Source organism: Ursus maritimus, unplaced genomic scaffold (genome assembly GCF_017311325.1).
Source record: "Ursus maritimus isolate PB19 unplaced genomic scaffold, ASM1731132v1 scaffold_22, whole genome shotgun sequence".
In the NCBI taxonomy this organism is placed as follows: Eukaryota; Metazoa; Chordata; class Mammalia; order Carnivora; family Ursidae; genus Ursus; species Ursus maritimus.
This window is the reverse complement of record NW_024424675.1, coordinates 43,339,279-43,357,188: the sequence shown is the minus strand read 5'-3', so window position 1 is coordinate 43,357,188 and position 17,910 is coordinate 43,339,279. Positions and strand designations below refer to the sequence as shown.

The 17,910-nt window shown below is 45.5% G+C and overlaps 1 protein-coding gene across 1 annotated transcript in view; it reads right to left on the bottom strand.

Moving 5' to 3' along the window:
- The window catches only part of VAPB (VAMP associated protein B and C), a 52,403-nt gene extending 35,478 nt beyond the window's left edge, over positions 1–16,925 (bottom strand). The window contains exon 1 of the mRNA XM_040638518.1: positions 16,659–16,925. Within this exon, the coding sequence (XP_040494452.1) occupies positions 16,659–16,716 (58 nt within the window). The 5' untranslated portion in view covers positions 16,717–16,925. The remainder of the gene's footprint in view (positions 1–16,658) is intronic.
- Between the last annotated feature and the right edge of the window lie 985 nt (positions 16,926–17,910).

Below are 17,910 nucleotides of genomic sequence, written 5' to 3'. Positions count from 1 at the left end.
TGTATTTTTCTGTATTTAAGTGTTTTCCCACATAAAGCTACCTGCAGGTTATGTCAGATCCAGACCATATCTGAGATCATTTTCTTCTTACCCAGAATGCCTTGTATATATAAAAATACTGGAATCCTGAATTGTGGAGTTGTTGAAAACCAATATACCTACATCAACAGCCATTCTTGTGTAATTTATAAAAACCAAGGTTATCATTTAAAAACATATTTAAAGTAGCAGTGGTCTCACTAATTTAAGACAAAAACCCAAACCTAAAATTTTTGACGAAGTCTATTACTAGAACTGTGAAGACTAGAAGGCTTTACCCCTCTAGAAAGAAATACTATGACTACTTTTCTTTTTATTTCCTAAATACAAAAATAGCTAAAAGTACTATATAAGGACTGAAACTGCATAATCCTATCTATACTCAGCACTAAGACTACAGTAGACAGTTGAAGATTATTTTAAGGTAATAGTATGCCTGACTAGTATGAATTTTATTTATCAGTTCTAAAAGTATCTTAGACCATTTAATAAACTGATTTTTTTAATGCACGATCTTTACCCCATTGTAACAAACATCTAGTAATTTTTCTCTCTTTAGAAGACCAAAGTAATCACAAGATTACAGTGAACATGAAAATAAAAAGATAAGTGATATTCCACTCCAAATAAAATTCCACCTAAACAGGACAGTGGCAAAACAAGATTCACTTTTTTCACACAAAGCAAGCAGAGTCAAGATAGACATTATGCCCAAGTGAGGGATATGAGTGGTAAGACAGCAAGGGGGTTCCAATTCCTCATCATTGTAGCTGCGGTTTTAACTTGACTGAGTTATAAATTAACAGCTCAAGTCAAGTGCATAAGGTCAGTATCAGTAGAAGTAAAAACTCCCCCAATGTTCAATCGTTAGTGAAGATGACGGCACGTGGAAAGCTTCCACACCAAAATCAACACATCCCGATTCACAGCAGACACACAGAGTGAAGCAAAACACATTTAGCATCCTGCACCTCTATGGTTCACCTTACATGTTCAATTTGTGAACAATGAGGAATAGCAGAATGTGGTTTATCAGTCAGTATGTAATCTGTTCTGGTTTCCTTTTCAATAGAGAACTTAACTGGCTATACCAGTGAAAAGAGATTATCAACCAGGTCAGCAGCTTCTTAAATTCAACCAGGGACCAGGGAAAAGGCTGTGAGACTTGGATGAAAAATATCTTCTATTTCCCCCTTTTTCTGCCTTTAGAAATCATACTCATTCTTCAAAGTTTTGCTCAAATGCCTTCTCTTTGGGAAAGGCATACCTAATCTCTCAACTGAGAAAAAGTATTCCTTCTAATACCATATTCTAATAAGCTAACGGTAACCAGATTTACATCCACGCCTGGTCCTCTCCCTTGATTACGGCTTGCAGGTGTATTAAGCATGTGAAGCCCTAACAACACTCTTAAACCCCACTCCCCACCCCCAAACCCACTGCTTCCCATCTCAGGAAAAGGAACCATCACTCACTAACACGTCTGGGCCAAAAGCAGTTACCCTAGATTCCTCTCCCCCTTGCCGCACTCCACATTTAACCCATCAGCCAGTTCTACCTTCAGAACAGATCTGGAATCTGAGCACTTATCACCACATTCTCTCCACTGCCACCACCCTGGTGCTAGCCACAGTCTCTGGCATACTCTCGGCCTGGATTCTTGCAGTACCCTTACGGCTTGCACACATACCATCACCCACACATCTCACACCTCTCAGAGCCTACTCTCCTGACATTGTACCTCTGCAGGCACAATGATCTTACTATGCCTTGAACACACCAAACTCAGTGCCACCTTGGGGCCTTGCACTTGCCCTTCCCTGTCTAGAATGCTCTCTCCCCAAACGTGTGTATGGTGTGCACATTCATTTGATACAAGTCTCAATTCAAATACCACCTTCTCAGGGGCATGGCCTTCTCCAATCACCCTCTTTAATACAGAATGCACTGCCAAACCCCTTTAACCTGTGCACAACACCCCCTCAACTTCCACTGCCCCATTACCTGGCACCATGTTTCATATATATATATATATATCTCCTCGTTTTTTATTTAGTGCCCATCTTCCCCACCATAAGATGAGCTCACTAAGGCAAAGGTTTTGTCAGTTTTTTCACCTTGGTCTCTCAAGCATCCAGAACAGTACTTAGCACATTGTAGGCATTCAATAAGTAATTGATGAATGAACTGTCCAGGTACTGTGCTACAGAGATGGCTCTGCTCTCCTGCCAGAACCCTGGGAAGACAGTAAGTATGCTTGGAGAACCATTCCAGGACCCACCCAGAATTAAGAAATAAGAATCTGGGATTGAGGCTCTAGGATAATGCATTTTGGGAAGAAAAAGAAAAGAGAGAGAGAGAGAAATTATCAAATGATAGTGACATTAGTTAACATTTAATTGTGCCAGGTCTGGGATGCCTGGCTGGCTCAGTCAGTACAGCACAGGACTCTTGATCTCGGGGACGTGAGTTCGAGCCTCATGCTGTGGGTAAAGACTGAAAAAATAAAATCTTAAAAAAAAAAACTGTGCCAGATCTATTCTAAGGACTTCACATGTGTTAGCTCATTTAATACTAACACGCCCCGTAGTGAAGGCTATGAGGCACAGAGAAGCTAAACACTTTATCCAAGGTCATGTGGCTTTTAAGGTAGCGGGTACAGGATTCACATCAAGCAGTATGGCCCCAGAGTTCACCTCTGAACTGCTGGGCTGTACACTACCTCTCACTGCATTGAATGCTGCATTAAAGTTAACAGAGAATATTTTATGTCAACGCAGGAGGGCAGTGAGGGTGGGGGGGGCTGAACACTAAGGGAAATCCTGGAGTCTGAAAAGATGAAGGAACACACCTTTTGAGCTGCAGGAAAGCCCTGGTAAGAGCTGTGTGGTGTGATCAAAGTGGGGCCTTCACAGGGGACGTCACAGGGGTACAGAAGGGATATGAGGTAAGTGAATGAAGCTGAGAAATGCATTCTGAACAGTTTACAGTTAAAGTAAAAATAAACTGTAAAAACTAATTACCTAAACCCTATACAAGTGTGGCAGTGAGTTGTGCATGGGGAAATGAAGAATATTAAAAATAATTCTAGGAATATAGGTGTAAGGCGAAAAGCCGGGTCTCTCTTTTCTGACGTGGGTTCTGAAAGCATCCATTGCCTCCCCAACATTTACAGCATGTAGTATAAACCAGAAAGAAGACACATGTCTGCACGTGTCTAAGGGTTTCTTACTCTAAACAGCTTATAAATACTTAGTCATTTAAAATGGAAAATGAAAGCTGACACTGTTTAAAAAAAAGTGTGGCCCAATTTTGAAAGGCTTTGATCCTGGCCTAGGAATTTTGAACACTAACCTGTAGGATCTAGGAAGCCAATGAATGCTTTAAAATAAAGACATGACATGATCAGATTTCAATTTTAGAAAAGTAGCTCTGAAAACTGTACAGAGGAGAGCTTGAACGGTGGGGGAAGAAGGGAGAATCAGAAACAGAATTGGGACTGCGGCAATAACCCTGAAGGGCCAGGGCCTAGCCTCAGGGTACGGCAGTGGGGCTAGAAGCAGCACAGGAGCGCAGTGGGTGCTGAGGGGGAAAAGAAGGGGGGTGAAAGCTGAGTCTGGGGCTTCCAGAGAACCTAGCACAGTGCAAGGGCCATTTCCAAGATATGAAAGACACACTTGATGGGAACAAGTGGATGAATCCTGAATACAGTACGGACAATGTTGAGTCTGAGATGCTTTCATGACAACCAGACAGGCAGGGAGGGATGCCTAGTAGGCATAGCCCAGGGATCAAAAGACCTGCTTGGAGATACAGATTTGCAAATTTTCTGTGCAGAAGTGACAGCTAAAGGCACTGTTAATGAGAAAACATAAAGTGGAGAAGACTTAAGTGGAGAAGACAGAGGACAGAGCCTGGGAGATGTCAATACCCAGTAAAAGAAATGATAAAGAGGTGGGCAGTTCATCAGAAAAGTAAAAAATAAGTGTCATAGACAGAAAGCTGGTGAACTACAAATGGCTTCAGTAGAGTGGTAAGGCCTGAGAATTGAAAGGAAAGTGAAGACGCAAACCAGTAATTCGGATTGTTTCCAGAAATTTAGCTGTAATGGAAGACCGGGCATTCACTGAAGTGGGGGAAGGGCTGAGGGAATGTGATTTCTCTTCAGGAAGGGGAAACTTCAGTATGTCTGTAGGCACAGGGCAGGCGTTAAGTAGAAGAGAAATCTGAGACACCAGAATAGGCTGACTAATGGAGCAATGTGATGGGAAAGGAATGGGTAAAGAACAGAGGGTGAGGGGTGCCTGGGTGGCGCAGTCATTAAGCGTCTGCCTTCAGCTCAGGGCATGATCCCGGTGTTATGGGATCGAGCCCCACATCAGGCTCCTCTGCTATGAGCCTGCTTCTTCCTCTCCCACTCCCACTGCTTGTGTTCCCTCTCTCGCTGGCTGTCTCTATCTCTGTTAAATAAATAAATAAAATCTTAAAAAAAAAAAAAAGAACAGAGGGTGAGAAGCCAGTTCTGGCTCTGAAACAGGAGGCGAGGATGGGTGAGAAGAGAAGTCTGTAGGAGAAAGAAAAATGCCCACACAGGGCAGAAAATCCTCACCCATTTCTGAGTGGAAGGCACTGTGTCTACATGGATCAGCTGCTCCTGCTGGCTTCACTGGCGGGCCTCACCATTCCTCACCACACAAAGTCCCCTCCTCTCTTTCCTGCTTCTCTCCTTTCTCAGCATTCTTACACCCAGACACCACAAATGCCCTGAGACCCTGCCATGTACCACGCACAGCGCAAGGCACTGGTATCTGGAGAGAAAAGACACAGTCCAAAAAGCCAAAGATCTTCTTGATTAATGAGGAAAGGAGTCAAGAAACCAAACACACCTTACGAAGGTAAATGTGGGAATATGGACCCAGGCACATGTGAGAGGAGAGAGTGACAGGAGAATGACCTCAAGAACTGAAGCTGTGTTGAGCCTTGAAGGGAAGTAGGAGGGGCAGCAGACAGGAGGAACACACTCATTCTGCGTGGAACAACATCTGCAAAGCCCTAGGACCAGGATGGAGGAAAGGCTGGAACACAGGTAAAGGAAAGACAACGCTGGTGATAAGGGCAACAGGCACAAATGATTTTCCAGGTCTTGTTAAAAAATTTAAACTTCAGGGGCACCTGGCTGGCTCAGTCAGTGAAGCACACAACTCTTGATTTTGGGATTATAGGTCCGAGCCCCACGCTGGGTGTAGAGATTACTTAAAAATAAAATCTTAAAAAAAAAAAAATTTAGGGGCGCCTGAGTGGCTCAGTTGGTTGAGTGTCTGGTTGGTTTCAGCTCAGGTCATGAGCTCAGGATCATTGGGCTCTGTGCTCAACGCAGGGTCTGCTTCTCTCCCTCTCCTTCTACCCATCCCCGCAACTCGTTCTGTTCCTCTAAAATAAAAAAATAAATATTTTTAAAAATTTAAACTTCATTCTTTTGACAATGGAGAGACATTTAATGATTTTAAGCAAGCAAGAGATGAGCTCAGATTTGCATATTTTAAAGTGTCATCGGTAGGGAGAGAAGGGAGAGGACTCGGACAGGAGGCCAGTCAAGAGGCGATTACAGTCATCCAGAGGGAAACAAGGCAGCCACAGAGGGGACAAGGAAGAAGGGGCAGATCTGAGTCACGGGCTATCTGAGTCACTGAACTGGTCAAGGGTGTGGATGTGGACACCGCTCAGAGATCGCTGCAGGAAGAGGAGATGGGAAGAGAAAAAGCAAAGGGAGTAAGGAGGGCAGTTTGGAGTCTGCTGCATTTGAGGTCCCTGTGGCCCTATGTATGGGCTGGGGGCAGACCTGGGGTCATCTGTGAGTGCCAGGAAAAGAGCCCCCCAATGGGGAAAAGCAAAGACAGAGGGAGCACGGGAGGGAGGGAACCTGAGAAAGAAAAGCGAGAAGAGGCAGAGAAGGAAACCAACCTGTAGCCTTCCACACTACCAACAGGACTCCATGAGGAGTGGGCGAAAGGGGCCCAAGGGGTGGAAGAAGCCACCAAGGACGAGAGAGGGGAAGGAAGAGCGTCAGAGGCAGGACGGCAACAGTAAGCGCCACAGGGAGCATGCAGAACACAGGGTCACTGCACACGACAGACAGAGAGCAGCAGTAACGAGGGTCCCGGGCACCAGCAGCAGGAGCAAGGGGTGGTAAGAATAGGTATTAAGACTGCTATCTCCAGAAGCCTGTCAGGACAAGAGGGAACGTGAAGGGAGTAGTGAGAGAGGGCAAACATGACTGAGAAAGCAGTTAAAGCTGGAAGAGCCCACACTCGGAGGCTTACTGAGGACCAGACTGGCCGAGCACTGCACTCAGGGCCTCAGTGCGAGCAGGATATGTACAGAAAAAAAGAAATGATCTTGCTTTGAAGGAGAAAGGCACCAAAGGCACTCATTTATAAAGTAATGATAAAATAAAATAAAAATGAACGTTGGAAGTTTTCTCGGGACTTCTCTAGATGACCTTCCATGTTTCTTCCACCTCTGCTGTTCTGAGTGAGATTAGAGGTCAGCTAGACACCCACAGTAACTGTGATCCTTCTGTCCCCAAATCACAGGAGGAAGTTTTGAATGAGTACACCTGCAGATTCTCTAAGGAGTGATTCATGGCTTTCCTTCATCCAATTAGTAAAGCAGTGTCTGACTTTAAAAAGGTCAAAAAGCACAGATTTAGATTTTCAGAGCAGTCCATCAGGATACATTTATATGCCAACAAATCAATTCAACCAGCAGAATGAGAATTCAAATAAGCCTCCACAAGGACAAACCTCTGGTTTTTTTCATCAAATCGCTCTTTTTATTCTTATGTATGCTTCTATTTCAAACAGTCATACCAAACGCTAAAAAGACGACCATGTCCAGAGTTGTATCCCTTCTTTGGAGTTAGCAAAAGAAAAGGATAAGAAAAGAATACATTCATTACTAAGTGAAAGAAATCAGTCTGAAAAGGCTACAGCCTGCACGATTGCAACTCTATGGCGTTCTGAGGAAGAAAAAACTATGGAGACAGTGAAAAGATCAGTAGTTGCCAGGGGTTGTTGAGGAGAGAGGGTTGACCAGGTGGAAAACAGGATTTTTAGGGCACTGAAAATACCCTGTATGATATAATGATGGTGGATACGTGTCGCTGTACATGTGCCCAAACCCAAAGACTGGATGACACTGAGAGCGAACCCTAATGTATACGGCGGACTATGAGTGATGATGACAGGTCAGTGTAGGGTCATCTAACAAAAGTGCCACTCCGGTGGGGGATGTTGGCAACTGGGGAGGCTATGCACATGGGAACAAAGAGTACATACAAAATCTCTGTACCTTCCTGTTAATTTTACTTTGAATCTAAACCTACTCCCAAAAAGGAAAAAGAAGTCCTTAAAAAGTCCTGGGAAAAAAAAAGATATATTCTGTTAGTCGCTAATGGGAAAAAGTAAAGAAACAGAACCTAAAGGAATCTGCATTCTAGAAGAAAAAATAAAGCAGTTAGAAAATGAAGCACGCGAGAGTAAGGCATAAACAAAATATGCAAATGATATACAATCTGTACAATTTGAGGAGATGCAGAAAAAACTAGATAAGAATATCTCCAAGAATACTCAGGAAAGGTCAATAGAATAGTGAGCTTTTAAACAGGAAAAGAGGGTTTGTTAATTAAATATTCAGGCGCCAGTTAGTGCAAAGCACTGGTAGGCCATGGGAAATACAAGCCCTAGGTTCTGCCCTCAAGGAGCGTTCATGTTCTGAAGGCTGGAGCTGAAAGGAACACCAAGAGACGTTCAGTTCAAGCGTCCTCCTCCAACGGAAGAAGAAATCAAAGCCAGTGATCCTAGCCGAGTGTCTCCAAGTGATAGCAAGGACAGGCACAAAGTCTCCCCTGGTAATACAGGGCATACACGCTTTGCAGGCTGAAAGACTTCAGTACAAATTACACCTTTCGCCAAGTCCTGGACCTATGTTCTCTCACTTCTAAACTGGAGATGGTGGGGCACCTGGGTGGGGCAGTCGGTTAAGTGTCTGACTCTTGGCTTTGGCTCAGGTCATGATCTCAGAGTCCTGGGATCGAGCCCTTCGGTTCTGTGCTAGTGTGGTGTCTATTTGAGATTCTCTTTCTCTCCCTCCCTCTCTACCCCTCCTCCCTTCTCCCTCTCTCTCTAAAATGAATAAATTAATCTTTAAAAAAATAATAAAAAAATAAACCAGAGATGGTGATAATAGGACTTCTGAGATAGGTACCATTCCTTTCCTTCCCTTCTCTCTACTGTACTATACATGCTGAGTGGTGAAACTAAAGGCTAAACTCATCCCCAATCAAGTGACATCATCTGGGGTCTCAGGCAGTGAGAAAATAAGGGACTTCCAGTAGGCAGAAGGGAAGGTACAGTGACAACATCAGCACATAATTTTCAACACTAACAAATTAATGACACATTCAGAAGTCATCAAGTTAGAACAGAAGTTCTTAAGGGAAAAAAGAAGTGGTAGAAAGATCTGCTGAAGTCAGGAAAGTCAGTCACTCTAAGGTTCCAGAACAACTCTGAACTTTGTGGCAGCAGTACCACAGAGGCCAGGAGGCTATTACTGGATTACGATTACAGTTAAGCACCGTTCCTTTCTTTTTCTCTCATTTCTCTTTCACTTCTTCTCGATTTCCACTGTCCTATTTTCAGTCCTCCTTTCATCTTCGTAACAACATAACAAATAAGAAAATCTAGGGCCTTCCTAGTCAGCCAGGCCCCCACTTATGGTTTAAGGGAAGAAACAGTGCCAATATGGTGATAAAAGACATGGGCTTTGCAATCAGAGAGACCTTGGTTCCAATCCCAGCTCCGCCTCTAATGCAGGTTCATGAACCTGCAGATAACTACGTTCACTTCCTAAGCCTGTTAGAATTAAATATTTAGCAGGTTTAGAAAAATGCCTAGCACACAGTATAACCCCACTGAGTCATAAATCTCACAGGCCTCCTTCCCGTGAGATCGAATCCCAAAGAACAACACAGCTTTTTCTAGGCTCCCAACTAGGGACAACACATAAGGGTCCTGTCTCCATAGTCTCCTCTCCCCCTCTGCCACCTAGAAGCTGGGTACTTTAGGAGCCAGGACTCCTCCCCAGTCCCCAACCCAATGCCTGGCCCATAGGAAGCTTTTAGTATGTGGTGACAGAACCAACCCCGAATCAGTCATGTTCATTCCACCAGACAAGAAGGGGTTGTCTGTCCATGAAGAAAACCTCAAAGGATGAACTGCGGGAAAGAAAGAAACCCAAAATATTCACAACTGGATGGTCATCTGTCATGTACACAATCACCACATCCGTGCATGGCTCTAAGCCCTCTCCAGTCGGATCCATACACCTGCAGGTCCTCATGCAGAGGAACAAGGACTTCCAAAGTACACCTCAAGCAGAATAAAAGAGCACTTTTTGTTACATAGCTGGAGTTAGTCTCTTTCAGCCTGTGAGAAATCTCTAGTTATATATTAGTTTACCCTGTTTGCTTCCTGCTGAAAGGAGGGGTCTATCAGGGACACTCAGGACTAAAGGCTTTGCAGCCCTACCTGTCAAGTTCAAGGTGGCATCTATGAAGGTCATTTATGTTAGATACTCCTATCTTAATAAACACCCTTTGAACTTCTCTAATTCCCCCTTCACAAACCTGCAAACCTGTGGCATCCCTATCACACGCACATTTCATTCCACCATCCAAAGACTCAATAACAGAACTGCAAATTACCTGAAAGCTAATGTTTTCTAAATATAAAGAATCCTGAAACACCATCAAAATCTGATATAAAAAGTGAATATTCACATGGTAAACCAAAGAATGCTTCCAAAGCACTCATCATCAATACAAACTTTTTAAAGAGTATGGTACAAAATCCCTCATAAAAAAATTGCACAAAGAGGGGCTCCTGGGTGGCTTAGTCGGTTAAGCGTCTGCCTTCAGGCTCAGGTCATAATCTCGGGGTCCTGGGATCAAGCCCTGCATTGGGCTCCCTGCTCAGTGGGGAGTCTGCTTCTCCCTCTCCCTCTGCCCCTTCCCACACCTCATGCATGCACACGCTCTCTCTATCAAATAAATAAAACATTTTTTTAAAATTCCACAAAGAATAATTCTTAATTAATTAATGTTCTTAAGCAATTATTCTGACAGCTACAAATACTTCCTTAATGGTTATGAATTCTCTGCATTCCTCCCCCAAGAATGAACCCCTTTATGAGTTCATTCTAAAGAGATGACAATGATATACTGGAAAGAAACAGGCTTTGGTGCTAGACACCTGGGTTAAATCCTTGCACCCCCATTTACCACTATATCCTCATTCAGGGGCCAGCTGTCTAACCACTGAGTAGCTGACCTCACAGGATTATGCCATAGGTTAAACAAGATAAAGAACATAAAGCATCTACAACAGTCCCTACACTTTGTGGACTACCTTCTGGAAAGTAAACATTTATCTTCTAGAAATGTTCGTTCTTCCCCTACCTTTTCTTTCCAAATGAACATCGGCACACCACCACAGCTGCTGCTCTTAGCTCCAGACCCGACCCAGAAGGGAAGCAGGGGGAGTCTACCACTTAGCCGCTTACAAATACGCCCTCTGCTTCTAGCTCCCTAGGTTCAGCTTTCTATTCCACTCCATTCCCTGCGCACCCTCCAGCCCGTAGAGACAATCTAACACAACTGTAAAGGTTCTAAGCCGCATCACAAGCAATTCAAATCTAGGTAAACGGTCCAGGGGTCCACTCCACTGCCTTGAAGAACAATCCAAAGGACACAAACAACAGTCTCTCTCTCCCCCAAAAGATTTATTTCCCTAACCACCCTTCCCAGATAGGCTAATGTAGGAGCCTATTGAATTGCCCATGTACACTAATTCAAACATATTATGAGTTATCGGTAAGAGCGTGTACCCGCTAGCCGTACCTGAGGTGCCCACGTGGCCGTGTACACATACACACAAGCCAAAAGTCTGCCTGAAGACATTATCTGACACTGATGAAAAAGAAACACTAACCTACCAGTCAAAGCCTCATGATAACCCTCTGAAAGATAAAGGAAAACTCTAAGAAGGTGTTTCTACAGCTTTACAGTTTTGTGCAATTAATGTGAAAATGTTATTAAAAGAAAGCACTTCAAGATTGTTTCCCATGGAACTATGACATACTCTCAATGATTTTTTTTTCCATGTAAAGCAGGAAACATAAAGCACATTAAGGCATTGTATCTAGACATCAAAGGCTTCTGTTAACACATTTAACATTTTGAAAAAGAGATATTCTAGAGATACTTTTTTGCCACGTTGGTTTTTTTTTTTTTAAATAATCTAAAAATGTCTGTCAAGTTCAGTAACTTTGTCTCCATAAACAAAGCTCTTTAACCAACTCTTGTTTTGGTAAAGCCAGCAGCCCAGGTCCGTCAGGTAAAAACTTCAAAGAAGGCACATATCCCCTGAGCAAGGGCCAAAGCAATCCTGGCTGTGCTATGCTGATGACAGCCTGAAAGGGGCCGAAAATGACAGAAAACGAGGAAGCAAGCCTGGAAACCATAATGTAACTTTGTTTTTAACACAATCCCCGCTGCAAAATAACTGTGCAGAAGGCTTTTATTTTATTTTATTAAAGACTCTATGGCAACCTTGTCTTGACTAATGGAACTCCACGCTCTTCGTGTCCGTCTTTCTTGTCATCTTGCTGAAAGCTGTGCTCATTTGTTCCAAATCATGGGCATCCTTCAGACAGCCAATTTCTCAAATACAAATGGGGGATGGATGAGGCAATCTTGGAGATAATTCCTATGTAAAAATTCAAGTTTCAGGTTTTAAAATTTGAGCCGAAGGTTAGTACTGAAGTGATGCTAACCAGAACAGTTTCCTCCCTTGACTCCTCCCCTAATCTTCAACTACCAAGTGGTTAATACTGCAGGTCAAAGTTCTCCGTACTCTGTCCTCAGCACTGGAAAAAAGAATGCTATATAATTTTAATAAATAAAGGACAGTGTTAATAACATTTAAGAGTTCACCTCTTTGATGAGCATCCATTCAGGCTAATTATTTTAATAAAGCCACACACAGATGCAAAGCCACCAGGCAATCACGAAGAGAACTACTGTATGCGTCACAACCATACTCATCAAGGAGCTGTCACCACTTTCCCCAGATATAAGCACATGGCCATGTCGACCCGTTTCTCCCCCTAAGAGTTAACTGTGAAGAAGAGAAGTAAGTGAATAAAAGAAAGTTAACTTCTGATTCACATTTTTCTCCCAGGAACATAAACTCAGAAGTAAATAGTACAATCTAAGAAGATTTAAGTTTGATTAAAGCTTAGTAAGTTTAATGCCACTTACTTTTGATGAGCAAGCTGGTTAATAATTAAATAAATGAAGATAATCTATTCAGGATGGATTTAAACCACCACCATAAAGAATCTTAAGCACACTGCTGACATTTTGTTGTGCTGTAAAACACAGTCTGTTCTATGTGATCATGAAATGTGAAGGAAATCAGTGCTATCCTAAAGCCAAAGAATGAACGCTGTACTTAGCATCAGAAAGATAATGACCGCAGCCAACGGACTCTCTCTGCAGGGTTTTATATTTTTTAGCTTCCTAAACAATATTAAATTACACATTAACTTAAGGGGGTGAACTAATGATTCCAAGCATGCTTTCCCTCACACAAAAGACAGTGTCACTAACCTGTCCTCCATCTACAGCGCCGGGTTCCTATTTTCTCCCCAACCACACCAATCTATCAGTGTCATCCCTACTGACCAACAGTGAGACATCCTGAAGGCCACTGGGTTCATCTCAGAATAAAGCAAAGGTCCACAGTGGGTTTAAACCTCAACTGATCAGCTCATGAGGACAGTTAACAGACCACTCTCACGTGACTGCTTCATGGGCGGGAGGGGGTGCTAGGATGTGAAGGAGGATTAAGAGTCTTGGACAATGACCAAAAAAACACAAGACATACTATTTACCACAGATGGAATCTGATAGGAGGGCACAGAGAAGAGAAAGAAAAGAACAGACACAAAATGCCCTGAAAGTGACTCACTCAGAAAGCTCTTTGAGCTGGGCAACAAGTAGGGCCTCGGGGTCAGGAGATGCAAGGGAAAGGAAGAGTTAGGCCTTGGAAGATGTGAGATCAACGAAAGAGTAACATCGGAAAGCACACTTTTCACAGGTTTCAAAAGACCCTTAACTCTTTCAGAAAGCCTCCCCCCCCCCCCCCCCCCCCGCCAAGACCAGTACTATTTCACCAGGGCAAATATCACAGTGTAATGCTTCTTTTCTGATACTTAACACAATGCAGCCTGATACTTTCCAGTAGTCTGAACAAAGTCATATAAGTCTGCATTCTCTTTTCCTCGGTGACATCCTTAACTTCAACAAAATGCCCAAGATGAAAAAGAATCCAACATATATATCCCATATCATCTTAAGCTGCATTTAAAAGATGCTTTTTTTCCTTTAGAAGATAATTAACTTTTTTCCTTTGAATGATAAGTTATTTTAGGCATTTTAATTATTGCTTTCTTATTAAGTTAGCTTACAGGTTTGATTCATCGAAGTGAACCACCTGAAATCAAGAGTCACCACCCTCAGTAACTGGGAAGAAATCAGTTAAATGTAGTTCTCATCCCGAAATGAATGAACTCTATACAGCAAGCCAGAGTACTGAGGCTCTATTCTAATTTGTTTTAGTGCTCAGTTTAAAACAAATAAACCAATCTCATAAAGTAGTTTACACATGCCTGCAGAGGCCTCTTCTGAAGTCATGAGCCAACAGCCTTCAACAATTTGACACCATGACTTCTCTTGGACCACTGCCCTAGCAAAAATATCCAGTGACTTTGGCCATCATTACTTTGCCCAACCCAGGGCCAGAAAGATCACTGCTCTCCGCTCTACCTTTCAGGTAAAGAAGCTGAAATGATGAAAGCAGTTGTCCAAATACAACCACCAGGGGTGCCTGGGTGGCACAGCGGTTAAGCGTCTGCCTTCGGCTCAGGGCGTGATCCTGGCGTTATGGGATCGAGCCCCACGTCAGGCTCCTCAGCTATGAGTCTGCTTCTGCCTCTCCCACTCCCCCTGCTTGTGTTCCCTCTCTTGCTGGCTGTCTCTATCTCTGTCGAATAAATAAATAAAATCTTAAAAAAAAAAAAAAACAAATACAACTACCAATACCTTTACAATACTGTACATTTCAAAGTTGCTGAACAGCCATAGGATCACTCCTAAGCAACAACAAAACTTTCTACAGGAGACAAGGCAGATATGAGTCCAAATCCCCATGGACTCAAGAATGACCCGACTTTGAGGAGTGAAGCTGCCAGCCCAAGGTCAAACATCTTTATGTGAAAAAACTGGTACAGAAACTTTAATTTTCTCAAATCAGTACCTCTTTCCATAACATTACATACTGGGGGGCCCGTGGAGGGATGGGAATCAATCAAGGAAGGACTAGCTAAGGAAAAGCAACACAATTTGAACTCGGACACTGGTTTGTCTGTGCACAGAAGGCCTTGATCTTACTCCTATCTGCTAGCTAGCCTCTTCTACCTTGCCTTGCAAACCCAACAAATGCTCTTTGCTGCTGTCATTCCGAACTACTGGTGGCATCCCAAAGGGGCCCAGTCATCTCAGTCTTTTTGCCTCTATATGTGGGATTTCCTCAGCCTTACAGGCTCCCCAATCATTTCTTCTTTTAGTCTGCTTCCATTTGACCTTTAAATTCAGCACAAATGACACCTTTTTCAGGAGCTGACCTCCTTACTGCTCTCGGAGAACTCTACCTTCTGTCATTGCACAGTCCTGGATGATTCTATCCTCTGCCCCGTTCCCNACACTTAAATTCTGGGGTGAGGGTTGAGAGAGAATGTAATTCTTCCTCTCCGGTATCTGATGTGTGGAGCAGGCACTCAGTAAATGTTTGTGAACTAAATGAATGAATGTGCCAGTACCCAGGAGTAACTCAACCATGCTTCTGGGGTAGAGAACTTCAGACAATTCGAGTGGACACCATCGCCCCCCGCCTTCACTTTCGCTACTTGGATTCCTTGCCCAGGCTGCCTGCTCTAGGAGAAGGCCATGAGAACATCACCCAAACCAAAGTACTGTCATAGAGTTACAATCCAGGCTAGGTTTGTGGGGGGTTTTTTGTTTGCTTTTGTTTTATTTTCATTTTAACTGGAAAATCTTCGGTTCTTTATACCATCTAGAGGCATTTCAGATTGTTATTCTGGGAGGCAAAGTGACAGCCACAGTTCTGGAGTATTTCCCAGGGGTAAGACAGCATAACCGTTGAAGAGTGCGAGCTTTGAAGTCTGAGTTCAAATGTGCCATGTGCCAACTGGGTAACTTTAGGTAAGTTACCCTATACTACCTCCTGCCAGTACATATAAACTAGGGCGCCTCTGGCCAGCATTCATTCCACAGACATCTACTGAGCACCTACTGAGGGCCAAGTGCTGGCAGTCCCTGGTGACCTGGCCATCTGACATAAAGTGTACTCTCATCATATCACCTGTTGTATTTCCTTCACTGCACTTACCACTACCTGAAACACTCTCCTTCGTTGATTTGCCCCCCACCCCACATGCCCCATGAGAAGGTAAGCTCTATGATGCCAGGCAACTTGTCTCTTGTTCATTCCTTGTCTCTCCAGTGCGAAGCACATACCTAGTACATGGTTACTCAACACGTTTTAAAAGGAAGACTGGGAAAGTCTGACGTGGTCCCCACTGCCCCATGATGCTTGTCCTTCAGTGGAGAAGGCAAGGGAGAAAAAACCATAAAAAGTATAAAGCTGCACTTTACAGAGGGCCCTGGCTTGTCACCAGCACACGTGGCGCACTGGGCTTCCCCTGGCTCCGGGTCCAGGCTGCTCTGGTGGTGGGGGGGGGGGGGATCTCCGCCCCCGGCGGTCCCCGCACGTCCCCAGCCGCACAGAAGCGGGCCACGGGCACCAGGAGCGCAGCAGAAGACAAGCAGAGCCCCGTCCCATCGCAGCTGCGGGGGCGCTTCCATTCATTTGTCCAACAGAGGTTTATTAGGCTCCTAAAGCGTGCTGGGCACCCGGAAGACAAACGACCAGGTCCTGTCCTCATGGAGTTTCCCTTCTAGTGCAGAAACGCAGTAAACAAGTGCGTAAAACGGTCCTCTGAGGTAGCGTGAGTGCCCTGCCGGCGCGGCGCGGAACAGAGGTGTGACGGGGGGACGGCTGCAGGTGTCCGCCGCGGGCCGCCAGGAGCAAGCAGCCCCGGGGCGTCCCCTGCGGAGGGCGACCCCGCGGAGGGCGGCGCGCGCTCGGCCCGAGCAATCCCCCGGCGGGACGGTAACCGCGCCCAGCGCCTCGAGGGCCGGGCGCGCGCGGGGAGGCTCAGAGCGAGGCGCGGGCCCGGGACGCCCGGCGGCCCGACGGGCTCCGGGCGCCGGGCAGGCGCGCCGTCGGGCGGGGCGGGGACCGCGGGCCGGGCGGGCACCCACGTCACCGCCGCGCCGCCGGTGTCTGCGAGCGCGAGCGGAGGCGCGGGGCGGCCGTGGCAGCCCCGCGGCCAAACATGGCGGGCCTCCGGCTTACCTCGGAATTTGAGCTCGTGCTGCGGCTCGAGGCTCAGGACCTGCTCCACCTTCGCCATGTTCCTCAGCGGCGGGGCACCTCTGCCGGGGAGACCCCCTGAGAGGTCACCTGAGGCGGGAGGCGTTACTGCTGCGCCCCCTTTAAATTTGGAAAGGGGGGGCCGGCCGGGACGCGGGCGGGGGTCGCCTACGGGGTGCGCGCGTGGGGGGGGGCGGCCTACGCGGTGCAGGCGCAGGGGCGGAGGGCGAGGGCGAGGCCGCGGTGCCCGGCGAGCGCACGGCACGCACGCACGCACGCAGCGACGCACGCACGCACGCACGCAGCGGGCTGGCCGGCTCGGCTGCGCGCGCTCAGGCGGCGAGAAGCTGCGCGCGCGGAGCCCCTCCCGGTGTTGTGCGCAGGCGCGGCGCGGGCCGCGGGGCGGGGCTACCGGGTGGCAGGGGGCGGGGTGTCGTGGAAGTCTGGAGGCGGGGCCGTCCGGGATGCTCAGAAGGGAGGACAGTCATCGCGAAGGTTATTTACTCAGGGCCCGTGGGGGCCAGCCGTGGTGTAAAGTGCTGTACTCAATAATAGTAAAAAGAAGAAACTTCCACTTCACCCTTGCTTATGTAGTGCCAGGCACGGGTAGAGACTGAGTAATAATGAAAGTACTATTTATTCTTATCATAAGCATGTTTTTATAAGTGAATGGTGTGTGCTACGCACTGTGACGTATGGTAAGCAATAAATATATAGTAAGCTACCAATTATCACCTGCTGCTTTTGTGCCAGTCTGCTGAGTGCTTTCAATAACAGCACCATCGAATGTAATGAAAGCTACTCTCTATTAAATGTTTACTATGTAAGAAGCACTGTGCTGCATCCTTAATAATACATGCAACAAACATTTACAAATGCAATGATCAGAAGACTTGACCAGGTTCCTATCCTCTAACTAGAACCTGCTGGAGAGCCAGCCTCTGAAAAAATAACCACACAAAGAAATTATGTTATTAAAAATTGCTGGGAACCCAAATCTGCTTGACCTCCAAAGTGAACAGTACATCATTATTGCCATTTAAATATTATGTCATTATGTAATGTTTACTACAGAAAATATGTATTCTTAAGGGGCGCCTGAGTGGCTCAGCTGGTTAAGTGACGGGACTCTTGATTTCAGCTCAGGTGGTGATCTCAGGGTCATGAGATCCAGCCCTGCTCAGGCAGTCTGTTTAAGACTCTCTCTCGGCCCCTCCTCCTCTTGCCCATGTTT